This window comes from Rhinatrema bivittatum, chromosome 14 (assembly GCF_901001135.1).
Source record: "Rhinatrema bivittatum chromosome 14, aRhiBiv1.1, whole genome shotgun sequence".
NCBI lineage: Eukaryota > Metazoa > Chordata > Amphibia > Gymnophiona > Rhinatrematidae > Rhinatrema > Rhinatrema bivittatum.
Window position 1 is genome coordinate 43,544,525 of NC_042628.1, and position 21,785 is coordinate 43,566,309.

The 21,785-nt window shown below is 44.0% G+C and overlaps 1 protein-coding gene across 4 annotated transcripts in view; it reads right to left on the reverse strand.

The window, feature by feature from the left end:
• Positions 1-8,039: 8,039 nt before the first annotated feature.
• The window catches only part of SLX4 (SLX4 structure-specific endonuclease subunit), an 83,641-nt gene continuing 69,895 nt past the window's right edge, over positions 8,040-21,785 (reverse strand). For all 4 annotated transcript variants that reach the window (XM_029576594.1, XM_029576593.1, XM_029576591.1 and 1 more), the window contains 3 exons: positions 20,937-21,039; positions 11,150-11,617; positions 8,040-9,782 (listed from right to left, as the gene is read on the reverse strand). In XM_029576594.1, the coding sequence (XP_029432454.1) occupies positions 9,428-9,782; positions 11,150-11,617; positions 20,937-21,039 (926 nt within the window). In that variant the 3' untranslated portion in view covers positions 8,040-9,427. The remainder of the gene's footprint in view (positions 9,783-11,149; positions 11,618-20,936; positions 21,040-21,785) is intronic.

A 21,785-nucleotide genomic window follows, 5' to 3' on the forward strand; every position in this document is an offset into this window, starting at 1 on the left:
CTTTGGGATTCTGCTGGGTGCTCGTGACCTAGATTGGCCACTCAGACAGAATGCTGGGCTTCATGGATCTTTGTCTGACCTAGTACATCATTTCTTATGTTATGTTCAGCAGTAGCATCATAGGATTTCTGTCAAATTCTCCACAACTGTCTTTCTTGGCATTTTAATACATGCAAGTTTCACTGAATCAAGGGGCAAATCTATTAATACATATATAGGGTGTAAATTTAATAAAGCAATTTGGTTAATAGCATTTCTCAATTCTAAGTTCCAGATCTCCGCCATAACTCCACAAAGCTATCCTCTAATTCAGAAGAAAATCTCCTAGCATCTTTAACATAGGTTCTGGATTAAAAAAAATTGTTTTGAGCTCCATGACATGGTCTGTTTTGTGCTATTGCCCTCAGTGAGCCAGGAGAGGCAGTAGATATGACAGCAGTTTTTTCAGGAGCTACGGCCTGCATGTGTTTCTTGCATAAATAGGCAGATAGAATACATTCTCCTCTGTTACAATACCCAGTGACTGGAATTACCACTTACAAGCTAGGATAAATGCATCACACTCCCTCCCAGCTGACATTGGGAGGGTGGGGGAGATGTGCAATGCCACTGGTGACAACCCTGCTGATTTGAGCTGGAAGTACAAAGAAACAGAAGGAAACATGGGTCAGAAAAAACCCCAAAACTGATTAAAACCATCCAATGTTACATGTAAACATTGTCTGAATCTAGGCCAGGGTTTCTGCCTACAAAATGAAAGACCTTCACGACACGGCTTTCCCGTAGAGCTTATATCTGAAAATGGGTGGGAACATTGTTATTGCAGATAATGGGTATTTATAGATGAGATCTCACATATATGAAACAGAGAAATGATGACTGTACAAAGTACAGCTGTATAGTACTACTTGCACACAATACAATGGTAACAAGTTTGTTATATATTCTGCTGCTATCTGGTTTAGGAGAAGCAATTGCATCATGTGAAATGGCAGACATATCTTCAAAGGTGTTAATCAGTGTCAAGCTGGTCACCAACGATGGGTTTGGTAATCTGTAGACTGTTCCACACATTCACTTTTCTGCAATGGTGCATGGCCTCAGGCACAAAGAAGTCATTTTTCCAAGGGTTTTAAGTTCCTAAATTGGCCTCTTCGAAAACTGAGCTAAGCTCCAGAGATGTAATTTGGATGAGGATGAAGTTAGCCAGCTAGTACGGATTTTCAATGCTCTGTCCTCTATCTCTCTCTACTCATTCCCTTGGTTCTCTGATCATTTCCCACAGCTTTTGGTACCATATTTTTGCCAATGACTCACAGATCTAGCTGTCCACACTAGAAATTTCACGGAGAACCCAGTTCCAAGTCTCAGCCTGCTTGTCTGACATTGCCACCTGAATGTCCCACTGCCATTTTAAATTTAACATGGCCAAGATAGAACTTCTATTTCTATTTATCTTTTCTCCCAGACTCATTTCCCTTCTTCTCCCTTTGTCTATCTAATAGGCCGATACAGTAAAGTTCGTGGGCGAGCGCCCACTCTCCCGGCACGTTCACAGGCCACTCTCCTGTGTGCGCAATTCACTAAAACAAAATATTTAAATTAGGGCCTGCGGTAAAAAGAGGCGCTAGGGATACTAGCGTGTCCCTAGCGCCTCTTTTTGGACAGGCGCCGCGGCTGTCAGCGAGTTTGACAGCCAACGCTCAATTTTGCCGGCGACGGTTCTCAAACTCGCTGACAGCCACAGGTTCGGAAACTGGACACCAACAAAATTGAGCATCCGGTTTTCAACCCGCGGGCCGATTTTAAATTTTTTTTTTTTATTATTATTATTTTTAACTTTTGGGAGCTCCGACTTAATATCACCATGATATTAAGTCGGAGGGTGCACAGAAAAGTAGTTTTTACTGCTTTTCTGTGCACTTTCCCTGTGCCGGCAGAAATTAACGCCTACCTTTGGGTAGGCGCTAATTTCTTAAAGTAAAATGTGAGGCTTGGCTGCATATTATACTTAGTGAATCGAGCGGGAATAACTAATAGGGCCATCAACATTCCATTTGCATGTTGGGGTGCTATTAGTTTCGGGGGGGTTGGACGCGCGTTTTCGACGCGCTATTACCCCTTACTGAATAAGGGGTAAAGCTAGCACGTCGAAAATATGCGTCCAAACGCGGGTTAACAGTGCGTTCCGTTGGAGCGCACTGTACTGTATCAGCCTGTTTGTGAATAGCACCATCACCCTCTCAGTCCCCTCCCTTGGTGTCAATGACTCTTCTCTGCTTGTCTGCACACATCTAAAACATTGCTAAAATCTGTATCTTACTCTATTATAAATATCTGTCCCTTCCTTTCTGAACACACTACTAAAATCCTTATCCAGTCTCTCATCTCTTGTTTAGACTACTGCAGCCTGCTACTCACAGGTCTTCCAATAAAACATCTCTCTCTACTACCACCTATTCAAAGTTCAGTTGCATGACTTACCTTCCTGATCCTCCAATGTCATTATAGCAAAGTAACCCCTTTTCTCAAGTCACTACCTTCGTTCTCGCATACAACTGAAACTTCTTCTCCTCACCGATAAGTGTCTTCACACTGCATTTTAATTCTTAAACCCCGACTCTCCATAATCATAGCCTTGCAATTTTTAACCATGTTTTCTATAGTAAACATTTCCTGAAGCCCCCTTATTTGTCCTGATTAGACTAAGTTCCATAGAACAGGGATTATATCTATTCAGCACTATGCATATCTAGTAGTACTACACAAATGATTACTAGTTGTATGTGATTAGTGTCCATTTACTGTAATCATATAAATAAATCTGCACTCTTTTACGGTGAAGAACAAATGATGCATTTTCAGAAGATGGACTACACCTAGCAAACTTAGATCAGGGCATTATGATAGGAATTCTAGATAACATTATGGACCACATGATCAGAGTTTATGCTTATACATTGGAGATGTGTTTACTTACCAAGAAATTCAATATATCTACACTATCATCAATCCAAATTGTTCTTATTGTACTAAAAAACAACAAAGTATCCCACACAATAGAAAAGCTGTAACATATCACAGTTTTTAGTAAGTGACCATCATACAGATGCCTGGCATTGCAAACTGAAACTGCTATGCAATTCAGTGGTGTTTGTTATGCTCACCGGCCAGCTGTTTGAAACAATGGAGAAATTACTTACCTAATAATTTCATTTTCCTTAGTATAGACAGATTGGCTCAGGACCAATGGGTATTGTGCTCTTCTCTTGCAGATGGAGTCAGATTTCAAAGCTGACGTCACTCTAGATATACCCCTGCAGTAACCTCAGCTCTTCAGTATTCTCTTCGAAAAGCCATTGTGGATATATCTTTGCTTAAATAACCTGATTAAACTTGAGTAAAATGAACTGGTTCAACTAATTTCCAAACTGGAGACCGCCAGTGCACTCAACCAATTAACACTGACACCGGACAAACTGTAGGTGTCTTGAACTAGGGGTAGGCCGCGGCTTACCCGTATTTGCTTAGTCTCGAGGTTTGCTATCCGAGGTTCTCCTTTTCTGGGGCAGCCATGGGCGGGAGGCTGAGTCCATCTGTCTACACTAAGGAAAACAAAATTATCAGGTAAGTAATTTCTCCATTTCCTAGCATGTAGCCAGATGGACTCAGGACCAATGGGATGTACAAAAGCTACTCCCGGACAGGGCAGGAGGCTGCCCGTGGCCCATTTAATACTGCCCTTGCAAAGGCTGTGTCTTCTCAGGCCTGAACATCCAGGCGGTAGAACCTGGAGAAGGTGTGTATGGAGGACCACGTCGCCGCCAGACAGATCTCGGCGGGTGACAGCAGCTTGGTTTCTGCCCAAGAGACTGCCTGGACCCTTGCTGAATGAGCCTTAATCTGTAGAGGTAAGGGCTTTCCTGCCTCTATGTAGGCTGCCGTGATTACTTCTTTGATCCAGCAGGCTATGGTAGCCCGCGAGGCCACTTCTCCTTGTTTCTTCCCACTGTGAAGAACGAACAAGCGGTCCGCTTTGCGCACCGGTTCCGATCTTTCCAGGTACCACACTAGGAGTCTGCTGACATTTAGATGGCGAAGAAAGCATGAGTCTTCCGAGTCCTTGTGTTCATCCGGAGGTGGTAGCGAGATGGTTTGGTTCAAGTGAAACTTGGAAACCACTTTTGGTAGGAAGGAGGGGACAAGTGCGCAGTTGTATGGTTCCAGGTGTGAACCTAAGGACGGTTCCCGACAGGATAGTGCCTGTAGTTCGGAGATGCGACGAGCTGAACATATTGCCACCAGGAATGCAGTCTTTAATGTTAAGAGGCGTAGTGGCAGACTGCATGTCGGTCTGAAGGAAGCCCCAGCTAGGAAGTCTAATACTAGATTGAGATTCCATAGAGGCACCGGCCACTTTAGGGGTGGTCGGTGTTGTTTAACCCCTTTCAGGAAGCGGGACAAATCCGGATGGGTTGATAGCTGTCCATTTCAGCTCTGAAGCAGGCCAGTGCGGCTACTTGGACCTTGAGGTAGTTGAGTGACAACCCCTTCTTCGTACCATCCTGTAGGAACTCTAGAATCATGGGAATCTTGGCTGACCGCAGGAGAATCCTGCAGTCCTCACACCAGACTTCAAAAACTCTCCAGATCCATATGTATGACAGGGATGTGGAAAACTTGCGCGCTCGGAGCAGGGTGTCAATCATGGCCTTTGAGTAACCGCGCTTCTTCAGGCGAGTCCTCTCAAGGGCCAGACCGTAAGAGAGAATTGAGATGGATCTTCGTAGTGAACTGGGCCCTGCTAGAGAAGGTCCCTGTGTGGAGATAGGTGGAGGGGTTCCCCGCAAGGAGTCTTTGCATGTCTGCATACCATGGTCGTCTTGGCCACTCCGGGGCCACTAGTAGAACTAGACCCTGTGATGTTCTATCTTGCGGATGGACCCTGCCCAATAGTGACCATGAGGGGAAGGCGTACAGTAGGTCTTCCGGAACCATCTCCCGACAGTAAGGGGCCAGGCTTTGGTTCCCCCTGGGCTTCTTCTCAATGTTGACACAGGCAGGACTCCAATTCAGGCTGAGCGGCTCTTATGTGGCAGGCTGTGCAAAGAGAGTGCCTTCTGGCCTTCTCGGGTGCCGGTGCCATTATCTCTATGTGTTTGCGCATGTGCAGTTGTAAACGCGGCTGTGCGTGTAGATATTTATTTATTTATTTATTTTAATTTTTTATATACCGGCATTCGCGATGGGAGTCGCATCATGTCGGTTTACAATTAACAGGGTGTGACAAGAGGAGAAAAACTTAGAACATTAACATGTGATATAAGAAGAAATAGCAGTTACAATAAAACAGGGACATAAAGTAACTTGGAAAGTAAGGAAAGCGATAGAAAATTAACAATGTGATAAAAAGAGTAACAAGGTAATATACCGTATTTAATAAATTTATATAATATAATAAAATATAATATATAATATATAACACACCGTATATATAATATACCGTATATAATATACCGTATATAATAAAAGCAACATAAAAAACCTGCTCATTTAATGAGAAATAACATTGTGGAGTTGTTAGAGTTTATGTTTACCCTGAGGGGAGGTCTTAGTTGGTTTGGTTGAGAGAAAGTTCAATTTGTGTCTGGAAAGGCTTTCATAAATAACCAGGTTTTGAGTCTTTTTCTGAATGCGCCCGGGTGCGCATTCAGAAATGCGCCCGGGTACGCGTTTCAGTTGTGCACGCGTCTGTATTGGACGCGCACAAGTTAGGTGCATCGGCCGCCCAGCCTGCCCCACACAGATTGTCGGTCGAGAAGGGAAGATGGCACCGGCGCCCCCCCGGGGGTCTCCACGTTTGTGGACCCTTGCACCGGATCGGGGCCTAGCCCAACTAAGGCTGCTCAACTAGATCAGTACTCCCTTCTAACCTCGCCGGGGACGGATTTGAAACAGCAATCCGAGCTCTGGAGACCTGAATTTAAAGAATTTTTTCTTACCTGGTCTCGGCGCTTACTGATCGTGTGTCGGACGGTCTCCAGCTGCGGGGGGAGAGGGAATTACCTTCACCGCCGTGCTCGTTTCTGCACCCGCTGCCTTTCAGCCACACTGGGGGCTAAGTCCACGCCGGGAACCGGCTACCGGACCAAGGCACACCTCTGAGGGATATCAGAGATCAACCTCAGGAATTCTCAACTGGGGGAGGGACCCTTAGGTATCACCGCAGAAGAGTGGGGCTCAATTTTCCTTAAGGTAAATTTTGTTTTCTTCTTTGCTGTAATTCTTAACACTATTCTAGTGTGTGGGATAGTGTCTGCATCTGCTAGGAGACTGAGAGATACTGAAGAGCTGAGATTACTGCAAGGGTATATCTAGAGTGACGTCAGCTTTGAAATCTGACTCCATCTCCCATCTGCTAGCAGAAGAGCACAATACCCATAGGTCCTGAGTCCATCTGGCTACACACTAGGAAATAGTCTTTTTGGTAAGTATATTTTAGCCACCTTGCAAGTAAACATTTTTAAGGTCTCTTATCTTGAAGAATAGTCTCTTAGATGTAAGATGCCATGAAGGCACCAGGCAGGAGCACATTGCTTCCTGGAACGCTGCATGGAAGTTCATTTTGAACCCTGTCACCCCTGAAGCAGGTGCCTTTTACATCTGTTCTTCAAGATAAGTAACCTTAAAAACTGAAACCCTTTTCTGGGCCTGTTCTTAGCTCTGCAGTGTCTGCTTCAGTATCACCCTTTCTTGTCTGTTCCCTGTAGTACAGGAGAAGGGTGGAGAAGGAAGGATCTGGACTAGGGAGCTGGGTAGTAGTTCTCTTCTCTATATGTTCCAGGCTCATCTCCTCTCCTTCTCTTCCGTAAAGGATGCTTAGAGGGAAGGGGAGGGGCTGGAGAAGATCCCCTGCTGCTCTGCCTCTTAAGCCTGAAAAAAAGTGCCAGAACTGCCCATTCCCCCCCCCCTCCCAAATTAAGGCCTGTTGTGTCCCCCCCTAAATAACGTTTGTGCTTAATGTCATATCCACACCTGGCTGCTGTCTTTTCATCCATCCACCTTGATCCCGGGCGGTCATCTCTCCCTTTTTCCCTCCTGGACTCTAGCAATCCTCTATCCCTTCCTCTGTTCCAGCAAGATTCCTGGGGGTCCTTCTCCTCTCCCCTGATAAGCTGCCATCCACTCTCACTGCCCTTAACCAGTTCCAGCATGGATTCCCTGTCTCTCTTCATCCTTCATTTGCGCCTCATTCCTTTCTCTGCTCTGTTTTTCCCCTCATACTGTTAAATCCCAGTCTGATTTTCTCTTTTCTTCCTTTCAGCCATTCTAGTCAATTTTTTGGTGCAACCCTCCTCTCATCTCTATCAGACCAGTGGCCCAGCATCTGGCTGCAGCAGGAAATGCTTCACACCGCTACGATTGCCCTGCTATCTCCTCATTCCTCAGTGTGCAGCAATGGCTGCTGAAGGTTTTGACAATCACAATCAGCCCCTCTCTTCTCTATCTCCTCATGAAGTTCAGTAGTAGGGTTTATGATTTTCGAAGGCTACAATCAGTCCCCTCTCTCAGTCCACTGCCGCTGAACGTGTGGCAGTGCAGTCTGAGGTTTCTAATAGGTGCGAACGGCCCCTCCTCTCTGCCTTCCTCCTCTCCTCCTGGTCTGCAGCAATGTGAAGTGAGGTTTTCAGGGCAACAGTAGGCCCCACGCTCACTCTGCTGGCCTTTAGCAGCAGCTCAACATAACTGCAGGTAGCAGCTTGCTAGCTAAATTTTCTTGCATCCTTTCTGGAGGACCGCTGGGGTGGTTTTATGGACCCCAGGTTGGGATCCACTGCTCTACACAATCTGAGGTCCCTTCAAGTTCTATTGCCGTATAATTAATGCTTAATCTTGTGTTCTGGAAATTCATCACCCAAAAGCAAGAATATAGCTCCAGTTTAAATCTCTTTTCTAGAAAGTAGCCCTGGATAAACTTAAGGCCAATGAGAGTTTCCTCTAGCAGGAAATTTGTAATAGCTGATCTTGACTACAACAGATAAATTTTGTTCTTTATTGTGCATACTACGCATGAACAATAAAATGTGGATTACAATGTACAAAATATTAAAAGAAAGTTATTCATGTACAACACTGCTATATAAATGGGATTTTCTGTATGGACATTGAGTGCTTGTTTTTTAAATATATGCCGACAATATGTTTTCTTGGTGCATCTTAGATTCATATTAATTGCCTAAGCTATACAAACTCCAAGATCTTTTATTTACAAAAGCAGCTTATTCATACAATACTAACAAACATACTAGTCCTGAACAGCAAGTCATTGCTTTCATTTAACTCGAGAGAAAAAAAAAATGTTTTTAAAGTGATTTTAGGGCCCAGCTCATTGGCAGTATTGTATTTCGGGGACCTGGGTTCAAAATTCCTGGACCCTACTCTTGTTCGTTGGGTCAACAAGTGGGGGATGCTGTGAAAGCAGTATCGGCAGCCCCCAGAATAGAATCCCAGCCACTGCTCAACAGACACCCCTGCCGGCCTCTCAACCAGCGCAAGGTTGTCATGGTTCAGATAGGCAGCAGGAAAAGGAGGAAATTTAAAAAAAAACAAAACAAAACTGATAAAATAATCCTCAGGAAGCAGCAAATGAAAGCTTCATAATCCAGTTTCAATCGAGCCGGAAGCCGCTGACTAAAAATCAAGTGATTCTAACCATAAACTGAGCAGCTAGATTAAAATCACAAAGCAGGGAAGTACACATTGTTAGCCAATGAAGAATAATGTCACTCTGTGGACCATGTGCAGAGATCTTCCAAGCGCCTTCACTGATGATGACCAGAGACTCCCACATGAAATCAAGTCACAGCTCGACATCGTGCTGGGCTGTATCTACCCAAAGTCTCATTTTTACATAGTGCTGGTACAGTACAGCTGCCAAGAAGCAGCAGCCCTTTGTCAGAAATGTCTTTTTTCCCCTTTTAAAATCTATTTTAGAAAACAAAGAAGTAAAAAAAATATATATATATTTTGCTCCCTCCCCTCCCCCCTCAAAAAAAGTTGATTTATTTAGAGTAAGAACGTTTTGTTCCAGACAAAGAAACAGACAAGACAATACCCCCAGGGTTCAATATGTTTCTCAGCATTACCTGTGCCAGTGCAGAGGGACTGGAGAGCTGGGGCACAGTTTTATCTAAGTGACCTCTTCCATTGGATCGGCTGTTTTTCGATCCTATACTCCAAGGTCGGAGGTCATGCTTTGTCTTTCCACTTCTCAGTCAGCAACAGTAAGCTGATTTGTATTTTTTTTTTTTTAGGACAATCGCACATGAATATTCATGAAATTCACTTGTCTAAAATTGCTATTGCTATTGGTGATCTTGAAAACTGACGGCATTTGGTGAAGGTGTTTGGATAGCAAATGAGAGCCTCAGTAACGCCTTCTTTCTTTTCTCTTGCCCTTGCTCTGCTGCTTCTGCAGCTTCTCCTTCCTAGCTGCGGCCGTGGTGAAAGTGATACAGTGAGCATCCAGAAAGTCCAGCAGTTTCCCTGTGGAAATCTTGATGCCATTCTGTTTCAGCTCTGCATGCAGCTCTGCCAGCTCCACGGGCTGGTAGAGCAGTACCTTACGGTACAGCTCTGGGTTCAGGCGGATGTAACGCCTCAATGCTTCTGTCCTATCCTTCTCCTGAATTGCAGCCTGAGATGCCGTGATTGCCGCCTCCTCTGCTTCCTCCTTTTCCTCCCCAGCTGAGAAGGCCATCTCAAAATCATTAATCAGAGAACTGAAAATAAGGAGAAGAGTTATCAGCAAATTTTTCTCTTAAAAGGGTAAGAAGATAAGAACCACATTACACCCTTACTATGCAGGACCTTGTGCCCTGTGCAATACACTTTCAAGTATTTCAGAGTGAGCCAAGCCTGTATAATTCATCTGAGGCTCCCACAGCCAGGCCAGAACCCTTGGCATTTATAAGAGCCTAAGGGCCAGATTTTCGTATCTACGCCTGATTTTATAATATGTGCGCACATGTTATAAAATCCGGGGTCGACGTGAGCAAGGGGGTGCACACTTGTACACCTTGCGTGCGCGCCGAGCCCTAGGGGAGCCCCGATGGCTTTCCCCGTTCCCTCCGCTCCCCACCTTCCTCTCCCTTCCCCTATCTAACCCGCCCCCAGCCCTACCTAAAATCCCCCCACCTTTATTTTTATTTTATTTACGCCTGCCTCTGGGCAGGTGTAGGTTGCGTGTGCCGGCCAAGTGCCGGCGCACGATTCCCCGGCATAGCCACTGTGCCGGAGGCCTCGGTCCCGCCCCCAACTGCCCCACCCACTCCCCGCCCCTTTTTTCAAGCACCAGGACAAACACACGTCCTGGGGCTTGGTGCGCGCAGGAAGAGTTTAAAAGGATTATGCGCGTAACCCTTTTAGAATCCGCTCCTAAGTGTTTCCTTACTGGGTCGGGCCAAAGATCCATCAAATACCCTGGTATAGGGCATGCTTGGTGTGCCTCTTCAGAGATCTAGAAACTCTTGACATAAGTTTTCTGCATTTGGGCTCCATCTGATGATGTCACCCATGTGTGAGGACTACCATCCTGCTTGCCCTCAGAGAAACAGAGAGGCCAAACACATTTCATCTTCTGAAATACTGTGTGTATATATCAAATATTTATGTTATAATGCACAGTTATAATGGAACTTTCTCAGAAACCATACATCCTACTATTGGCATGATGGTGCCAGCTTGAGATGGCAAGGAAGAGGATTAGACTAAGTACGAAGCTTGTGAGTTGTGTCTATTTGTAATTCTCATAGCAGGTTCTGAAGGGATCTGTGCTTGGTTGCTGACATGGCTGATCTAGACGGGAGGGGACAGAGGGTTAATATGGGCAGAAAAACTTCTGGCTAACTGTGAATGGAGGCTCATGATGCCATAATTCCAGTCAGTGCCTGTTCTGACAAATGTAGAAACCCAAAGCAGTATCTTCCTGCTTGACAAAAAAAAGCATTGCTCCAGCAGGAGCCTGGTGAGTTTAGCTTCAGTGGAGCTTGCATATTCAGCAGCAGCAATAAGACACCATATTTCCATCTCTGGTTATAGGCAATTCTCTACTGCCCTTAGCTTTGCTTTATCCATTTCTCCTCCTTACCTTTGTGATGCGAAGGATTCATCGCTGCCTGCGGCTGATGAAGTTGTAGACTCCTGCGATGCTGCTGGCTGCTGCCTACTGCCAGTACCAAGAAGCCGGTCTTTAGCTGGAGAAGAAGCAGGGGATACAGCTTTTGCTTTCTCTCGCCTGGTCGTCTTCTTAGGTGGCCTTTTTAATCTCTGGTGGCCGGTTCCTGAGGGTCTCTCTGCCACTTCTAAATTACTCTTAGCTGGAGCTGGCTGGGAGTGGCTGGAGATACCTAGCTTCCGTTTGCTTACTGCAGTGGAGGAGTTCGTTTTTGGGACTGGAACGAGCTGGCTGGCACACACTGTTGTTGCTCTCTGTTGCTGCAGCTGTGAGGATGGGATCTCATCTTCTGAGTCTGAACTCAGGATCTGGTGGGTATATTGGAAAATTTCCTTCAGTTTCAAAACCATCTGTCGCTTGGGAAGACGACGAACTCCGAATCTATCAAAAACAAATGAAAGGTTTAGTTAGGGGGAAGAAGCAGGCAGCCCTTCCTATCACTCTGACTAATGCTATACTTTAATATTCAAGATGCTGTAACCTTGTATAAACCCATAGCTACTACTGATACCATCTTGTTACTGCCTGGCTTTTTGCCTACGGTGGAACCAGCTAGGCAGGGGCAGGTAAGAAGTGGGGGGGGGGGGGGGGGCTACTCAGCCCAAGGGGTCATCATCAGGGCTTTTACCTATGGGCACAGCAGGGGGCTGAATGGATGAACACATAGAGTTCCACTCAGATGATTACTGGCCAGAGCTCCAATACTCAGGCAGCAGTGAACAGCTCCAGCTCCTCCCCTTCTAGGCAGCATTGAAAGAGGAACAGGAGGCTGAACAAAGATCATAATGCAAAGCAAAAAACACCTCTGCTCCCTAATCCAGCCCCTCCTCTCCTCCTGTTTCAAGAAATGGAAAAGGGAGCCGAAAAGAGTGACAGGAAACAGCATAAGCACTGACAAGTTAGATAAGGAAGGCAAGGAGAGAATTTGAAAAGAAGATTGCCTTGGAAGCAAAAGCTCATAAAAGCTTTTTCAGGGTCATTTGAGGTAAAAATCCTGAAAGGGAGTCAGTTGGACCATCAGATGATTAAGGGGTAAAAGGGGCACTTAGAGGATGACAAAGCCATAACAGAGAGACTAAATGAAGTGTTTGTTTTGGTATTCACTGCAGAAGATGTAAGAGAGCTTGTCAAGCCGCTATAGGACACTTGTTTCAGCTCCTGCTTGCAATTGCTCCAAGCCCTTTAAGTTTACATCTCGGGCAGCTATAACTTTGTATCTAAGCCCACTATCAAAAATTCTTTCTAAATCACAGTTATACATTGTAAACTGGTGCTCCTTACTATTTCTTTGATTCAGAGATACCTGACATTTTCTCAACCTGGATTTATCCCTCCTGTTGTGGCCTTGCGAAACACGGTCCCGTGTCGGGAGATTTAACATTCATATGTAAACCTATTATTGAGAACTATTCAACCAGTGTTTTGCTGGGGGACTAAAGTACTTCCTAAGCTGTGCTCCAATCGGGATCTCTGATTAAAAAGACTCTCTACATTTATATATGTTGATATGTGTTTATCTCCGTAAAATGACTGATGACTCTTTTTGATTATACTTTTTGTTTTCATTTTTTGTGTGTATTCTGCACACCAATCCACTAATTGTTGTGGTATAGAGAGCTACCCATGCCAGAAATATTCAAAGGTGATGATTCAGATGAAATGAAACAAATCTCAGTGAACCTCAAAGATGTTCTAGGGCAAATTGACAAACTAAAGAGTAACAAATCACCTAGACCAGATGGTATACATCCCAGAGTGCTGAAAGAACTGAGAAATGAAATTGTGGACCTGCTATTGGAAATTTGTAAACTATCATTAACATAGTTTATGGTACCTGAAGACTGGAGGGTTGCCATTGTAACACAATTTTTAAAAAGAGATCAAGGGGTGATCCAGGCAAAATGGTAGAAACTATCATAAAGAACAAAATTGCTGAAGATATAGATAGATGTAGTTTAATAGGACAAAACCAACATGGATTTAGGCAAGGGAAGTCTTACCTCACCAATTTACTACATTATTTTAGGACATTAATAAACATGTGGATAAAGGTGAGCCAGTTGATATAGCGTGTCTGCATTTCCAGAAAGCATGTGACAAAAGTCCCTCATGAGAGACTTCTTAGGAAATTAAAATGTCATGGGATAGGGGGCAGTGTTCTATTGTGGATTGCCAACTGGTTAAAAGATGGAAAACAGAGAGTAGGGCTAGATGGTAAATTTTCCCAATGGAGAAAGGTGAATAGTCAAGTGCCCCAGAGATCTGTTCTGGAACCACTTCTTTTTATTATATTTATAAATGACCTGGAAATGGGAACAACAAAGTGAGGTAATCAGATTTGCTGTTGACACAAAATTATTCAAAGTTGTTAAACCACAGCAGAATTGTGAGAAATTGCAAGAGGACCTTGCAAAACTGGGAAACTGGGCATGCAAATCGAAAATGAAATTTAATGTGGACAAGTGCAAAGTGACGCACTTAGGGAAGAGTAACCCAAATTATAGCCACACAATGCAAGGCTCCATATTAGGGGTCACCACTCAGGAAGAGGATCTAGGTGTCATCATTGAAAATACATTTAAATCTTCTGCTCAGTGTGCAGCAGCAGCTGAGAAATCAAATGGAAATCTAAGGATTATTAGGAAAGGAATGGAGAATAAAGCAGAGAATATCATAATGCCTCTGTATCGCTCCATGGTGCAACCTCATCTTGAGTATTGTGTGCAGTTCTGGTCACCACATCTCAAAAAAGATTTAGCAGAATTAGAAAAGGTACAGAGAAGGGTGACCAAAATGGTAAAGGGGATGGAAGGATTTTCTATGAGGAAAGGCTAAAGATGTTACGACTCTTCAGCTTGGAGAAGAGACAGCTGAGGGGAGATAAAATGATGTGTGAATGGAACAAGTAAACGTTAATCAGTTGCTTAATCTTTCAAAAAGTAGAAAGACTAGGGGACGCACAGTTATGCATCGCATAATTAAACTCTGGAATTCATTGCCAGAGGAGATGTGGTGAAAGGTATTAGTGTAGCTGCATTTAAAAATGGTTTGAACAAGTTCCTGGAGGAAAAGTCCATTAATAATTGTTAAGGGAGAGTTGCAGAAATGCACTGCTTATCCTTGGGATAAGCAGCTTGGAATCTGTCTACCCCTTTGGATCCTGCCAGGTTCTTGTGACCTGGTTTAGCCACGGTTGGAAACAGGATACTGGGCTTGATGGACCCTTGGTCTGACCTAGTACGGCAAGACTTAACGTTCTTCTGTAGTAAAGGCAGTTAGTGTCATTGGGTTTAAAAAAGGTTTGGACAAGTTCTTAGAGGAAAAGTCCATAAACGGTTAAAAGAGGCAGACGTGGAGAAAGCCACTGCTTATCGCTGGGTGTTAGCAGCATGTAATCTATCTGTAATTTGGGATCCTGCCAGGTACTTGTGACCTGGATTGGCCACTGTTGGAAACAAATTCTGGGCTTGATGGACCTCAGTGTGACTCAGTTCAGCAGTTCTTATGTAACTCCAGCAAAGCAGCCTTCTCTCTTTCTCCCCTCTTGCCCAGCATCCTCCTTTTTCCTTTCCTCCCCTCTTTTCCCCAAATTCATGACCTGCATCTCCTTTTTCTTCCCAAATCCTTTTTTCCTGCATTTCTCACTTACTCTCAACACCACTGCTTGCCCTGCATCCCCTTTTCTTTCCAACCCAATCTTTGCCCTGCATCCTCCTCTTCCCACCTCTCCATTCCTTGTCTAGCAGCATCCTTCCTCTCACTCTCCCAGCAGGCGCTTGTGATGGGGAGGGCTACCCACCAGTGCTGATCACCTTGTAACAGCTAACATCCAAGGTAAAAAGACAAAAAAATTGAAAAAAAACTGCCTTTGAAACTGAGAAGAGATTTCTGTGGGGAAAGCCATGATTCTGAGACCCGCCCCCTCCCCTGACATCATCGCACACAGAGCCGGGCAGTTTGAAAGGCACCAAGCCAGCAGGCGCCGCATGCCGAAGGGGTGCGACAAAGGGGCACTCCCCTTCGTGCAACCCTTTGTGTTATTTCTTTAATATGCTCCTTGTTATACCTTTTGCTTAATTGTTAAGAACTTTGATTTTGATGGTTTTATTTTTGTAATCTCTTAGCCTCAGGTACGAAAATTTTAGATGTAAGCCCTTTTAGGGGATAGTGAATTACCTATTGTACCTTATTGTAAACCGATGTGATATCTCTTTTTGAAATGAACATCGGTATATAAAAATCGTAAAAAAAAAATGATGTTCTTTTAGCTAGTATAGCCTCTCTCACCTCACATTTTAACCTTGTCAGTAGTTGCTTATACTTCCCTTCCACCTTTTCTAACACGTGGAATACATCTGGTCTGAGCTTCCAAGATGGTATTTCTAAACAACGTCCATGTCTGATCTTTGCAATTGCTCTTTTCAGTTTTTTCCTAACCATTTTCCTCATTTGATCAGTCACCTTTTTGCAAGTTAAATGCTGTTGCAGTAGATTTCTTTAGTGCCCTTCCTCCAATTAAGTCAAATTTGATCAAATTGTGATCACTGTTGCCAAGTGGCTTCAACACTTCTCTCTCGCACTAAATGCTGTGTTCCACTAAGAACTATGTCTAAAATAGATTCCCCTCTTGTTGGTTCTTTTACTAGTTGATCCATGAAGCAATCTTTTTTCATCTAGAATAACTTGATGTGACATTCACTCAATCAGTATTTCCCTATTCCCAGAGGGCTTACAATCTAAGTTTGTACCTGAGGCAATGGAGGGTAAAGTGACTTGCCCAAGGTCACAAGGAGAGACAGCAGGACTTGAACCCTGGTCTCCTGGTTCATAGCTCACTGCTCTATCCACTAGGCTACTCCTCCACTCATTTTGTTAGCTTCCCTAATTTCTTATAGCATTTCGTTGTCTGTTTGTTCATTCTGGCCAGGTAGCTGGTTAATACACCCTCAGTGCTATTTTATTCCATTTTTCACCTGGAATTTCATAAGAACATGCCATTCTGGGTAAAACCAAGGGTCCATCAAATCCAGCATCCTGTTTCCAACAGTGGCCAATCCAGGCCTCAAGTACCTGGCAAGTACCCAAAAACTTAGCATATCCCATGCTACTGATGCTAGTAATGGCAGTGGCTATTTTCTAACAGGCCGATACAGAAAACCACGCGGGAGAGCGGGCGAGCACCCGCTCTCCCGGCGCGCGCACAGGTCACTCTTCTGTGCATGCGATTCAGTAACTTAATTTATTTAAATTAGGGCCCGCGGTAAAAAGAGGCGCTAGGGTCACTAGCACGTCCCTAGCGCCTCTTTTTTGACGGAAGCGACAGCTGTCAGCGAGTTTGACAGCAGACGTCCAATTTTGCCAGCGTCAGTTCTCAAACCCGCTGACAGCCACGGGTTCGGAAACCGGACGCCGGCAAAATTGAGCATCCGGTTTTCAACCCGCAAGCCACAGGCCCATTTAAAATTTTTTTGTTTTTAATTTTTAACTTTTTTTTTTTTTTTAACTTTTGGGGCCTCTGACTTAATATCGCCATGATATTAAGTCGGAGGGTGCACAGAAAAGCAGTTTTTACTGCTTTTCTGTGCACTTCCCCAGCACCGGCAGTCAGTCAGCTTGATTAATAGCAGGTAATGGACTTCTCCTCCAAGAACTTATCCAAACCTTTTTTAAACCCAGCTACATTAACTGCACTAACCACATCCCCTGGCAACAAATTCCAGAGTTTAATTGTGCGTTGAGTGAAAAAGAACTCTCTCAGATTAGTTTTAAATGTGCTACATGCTATCTTCATGGAGTGCCCCCCTAGTCCTTCAATTATCCGAAAGAGTAAATAACCGATTCACATCTACCTGTTCTAGACCTCTCATGATTTTAAACACCTCGATCATATCCCCCCCCGCCTCAGCCGTCTCTTCTCCAAGCTGAACAGTCCTAACCTCTTTAGCCTTTCCTCACAGGGGAGCTTTTTCATCCCCTTTATCATTTTGGTTGCCTTTCTCTGTACTTTCTCCATCGCAACTATATCTTTTTTGAGATGCAGCGACCAGAATTGTACACAGTATTCAAGGTGTAGTCTCACCGTGGAGCGATACAGAGGCATTATGACATTTTCCGTTTTATTCACCATTCCCTTCCTAATAATTCCTAACATTGTGTTTGCTTTTTTGACTGCCGCAGCACACTGAGCTGACTATTTCAAAGTACTATCCACTATGACGCCTAGAATTCTTTCCTGGGTGGTAGCTCCTACTATGGAACCTAACATTGTGTAACTACAGCATGGATTATTTTTCCCTATATGCATCCCAGCCAAGTCCATATCCGGAGTCACTAGAGGTGGAGGGCCCGGGGGAGAAGGGGCCCCTGGCACCATCCGCACCCGGACAGACCCCTGCGCATCCGGAGCCACAGGAGCAAGCAGAGGGGCCAGTGGGGGGAGAGGGAGGAAGAGGTGACCTTGTTGAGAACTCAAGACTAATTTTGTGAATTTTGTCATGGAAGTGGTCAGCCACATTCTGGGCAGAATGTGAAGCAAAGGACGTATGAGGAGTGAATTGAGCGTGGCAGATGGACGTAGTAGTATTACTTGGCAAGTGCAATATACTTTTTAGTGGGAAGGGTTTGGGTAGGGGGGTGGGCCGTTGCCACACGATTGCTAAATTTTATTTTTACTTTTGGGCTGCCTCTAGAAGTGGCGGGAGGGATGAATGCTTGGGGGGATTTTTTGATCTTGAGAGGAGTTTAAGGTCATCATGGCTCTTTAAATTGAAACACAGAGGCATTGGTATGTATGTTTCTTACCTGCGATCCCAGACGTGATCCCAGACGCGGCGAAATCCCTCCAGGAGGACCCGGAAAGGGAGCTGGGAGTGAGAGCCGCGCAGCCGGCGCAGAGGCCCATCGGGGTAAGGTTCCTTTACACTCGCCCCTACCACCGACAGGCTCGCACCGACCACGCGACCGCTGCCGTCCACCGCCCCGAGGCCGCCTAACCAAAGCCCCCAAACCGCAGCCGCCAATCGGGGACCAGGCGCCCCGGTGACCACATTCACCCGCGACTACAAGGCCTCTTAAGGTTGCGAACGGAGCCCAGGAGCCCTTTCTTACCTGCTATCCCAGATGTGATCCCAGACACGGCGAAATCCCTATTGCAACTCTATCCTACTCGGTCTCCACTCCAATACCATCAAACCCCTACAGATGGTCCAGAATGCCGCCGCCAGAATCCTTACAAACGCCAATAAAAGAGAACATATCACTCCCATCCTCCAATGTCTACACTGGCTACCTATCAAATATAGAATCCTTTTCAAAGTTCTCACGATCATTCATAAAGCGATACACATCTCCCCCATCACGTTAAAGATACAACTTCGACCGTATACATCTGCTAGACCTATCAGAAGCGCCTACAAAGGTACAATGTATGCCCCTCCTGCAAAAACATCTCTAAGGAAGAGAGCACTATCTACGGCAGGACCTCACCAATGGAACGCCCTCCCGCCAGACCTACGACTTGAACCCAGCCTACCAGAGTTAAAAAAAAAAAAAAGCTAAAAACCTGGCTCTTCAGACAAGCTTTCCCAGATACGTAAAGCTACTAGGATGACACAATTCCGATACATCTACATAAATGCCTTTCATCAAGATTCACTATGCACTTTCTCCTGATTAACAATACCTGCTCTCCCCTGCAGCTCTATTCTCCCCCTTCCCCCCCCATGATCCTTCCTCCAGTTGACAACACTGTTCTCCTTATCTCCCAAGCCTGTTCTCTTCTAGAATCCAACCGGATCTCCCCCTTCGTTTGACACCTCTCATTTATCCGTTCCCCACAAAGTTGAACTTCCTTGTGTATAATCGTTCCCTTATTGTATCGCATTAATTCTCTCCTTTTGCTCCCTGTCCACAACCTTGTTCAATTGTTCTCAATTTAAATCAGTGGCGAGTTATTATTTAAAGGGTGTAAAGCCTCAGACCTGCACTTATGGTCACGAGCAATTCCCTGTTCAATTGTTAAAGTTCTATACTAATACCAACTGTTTTAACCGTTTTAATCGTTATATGTAAAGTTTTTGTAGACTCACTTTCTAACTGTTTCATTCCTAAATGTTTCTTGTAAAGCCGTGGGCAGTTTGTAAACCCCGGCCGATTATCCGTTCTATGTAAACCGGATTGATTTGTATCCCATACAGGAATTTCGGTATATAAAAATTAAAAATAAAATAAATAAATAAAATGTTAAGTGTCCTGATGCCTCCTCGAAAAGTTAGCTACAGCACAGGACACATTTAAAACCCCAGGTTTGTCTGGCTCTAAGTCCTAAACTTAGCTGCACAAATTATTTTGACTACTGACCTCAATATCTTTAAACATATTACAGAATAATCTTTGAAGAGGATTAGAGTCAATGTAGAAAGTTACCTGCTCTCTCTCTTACACAATTTGGAAAAGTATGTTTGTAATACAGAGTTATTTTGTATTATCTTTATCCTATCTCACCGGTTCTACTTTCACTTCATTGGTTGCCAACAGGTTGGAGAAATCAGTTTAGGATAGCTGTGATTTTGCACAAAATGTTATATGCGGAGTTAGGATGTATTTTGGGATGTCTGTTAAGCTGGTAGGTGCCAGCTTGGGACTTGAGGTCAGCTGGTTCATATTTAGTAAGTTTACCAGCTGGGGAACTATATAAGTTGCAGACCTCTCGTAAACAAGCTTTCTATTTTATTGGACCCAGATTAGGAATGATCTTCCTATAGAAATTAGATCTCAGAGGGATCTAAAATTGTTCTGTAAAATGGTTAAGACTCATTATTTTAAAATGGCTTTTAGATAGGATTTTTAAATTTACAGATGTATTTTATGTATATTTTGTGATTGTACTGTTGTGTTTATGATAATATTGTGGGTGGATGTATGTATGTAATCCACACTGGGCATTTTATGGAAGCTGTGGAATATAAACGTTTTTAATAAATAAATTTCAGTCAGGTTCGTGATGAAACTGAAGGATGTGAGAAATAAATGTGAGTTTTGCATCTGTTTTAACTCTATTAAAAAAACACACACAAAAATTAAAATAATTAAAAAAATGTGGCCATAGGGCTGGCCCAGTGGCAGTGTGCTGAACTGCCATAAGGAAGGACCTGAACTCTCCTGGCTCACGTCTTCCATTTCCTGATCTGCTAGGGCTGGGGAAACTGCCAAGACAGCGTTCACAGCCCCTTGCAGGGAGATTGTCATAATCATCACCCAAAAGTGATTCCATGCAGCTGGATTTAGGGCTCATGACCTCAGGATCCCAGCTGGAGTTCTGGGCACATGGTCCCCAGCAAAGGACTGCCACTGCACAGACTGGGCTAAAGTAAGTTGGGGAGGGATATTTTTTTAAATTTTATTTAAAAAATATTTCTTTATCGCTTTACTGATTACCTCTCTCAAAGCAATTTACAAGATCATAACATTAAAAACAATCAACTCAATAAACCAAGGAAAATAAAGCAGGGAAAGGAACAAGGAGAAATTGCTGGGTGAAAGAAAACATGAATACAGCTACTTCACAAAGAAAAGGGGCAAGAAACAGACACCCGATGGTTTTTCAAGTATCTGCTTTTGTCAAGGGGTCTGTCTTGTCTTGATGGATTTACAGTTTTTCCATAGATCAGTCTGACACAATAAACAGGAAATAAACACCAACCTGTCAAGCTCCTTCTTCAGTTTTGGCGTGTCCATATCTGAATACGTTGGCATTGGGGTGATAGGAACTTTAGGTATCTGTTTCTTCTTGTAACAGGCAGCAACTATAGAAGAAGAAAAAAAAAGACATTATTATGAAGTGAGAGCCTGTGAACCCTAGTACATCACCACCTCTCATCTCTCTCACTTCGGTACACTCCTTTATCGATAAGAAGCCATCCAACACAATTTGTTCTCGTCTTCTGGATAACAGAATAGTGACATAAGCCACTCTATCATTGGTTGGTTTTAAAAGCAGTTCAGACAAACATCTATCTGGAATGATACAGGTGCAGTGGATCCTGCCTGGAGATAGATGGATGGACTAGGCCTCCTGATGACCCTTCCAACCCTATTTTTATATGTATGTATATAAAATATATGATTTTTGCCAACGCAATCTGTTATTATATGAAAATGTTTCCTTTCAATGCCCATCTATTCTGGTCCTGTTCAAACATTTATTTATTTATTTATATATAAAATTTGTGAATTGCTTTACAGGCTAACTGGTTAAGACCGGTAGAATCATGGAGCATGAGACAGGTCAGAAGATCAATTTAACATCAAAAGGGATCCCCTTTGATGACTCAGCATCCTTGAAGTTTAAGAGGAAAAACCAGATTATTTTTTTTAGAAAAGCGAGTTTAATGGGTAAAATGATATTGACTTGGCGAGAAGCTCTTCCTTTTTGGTGTCAGAGAGAGTGGCCTCAGAGGGAACTTTCCTTTCGCTTGCCCCCCAGCCCTAACTAAATCCCCCCCCCTTTATTATTTAAGTTGCGCCTGCCTCTGGGCAGGCATTGGTTGTG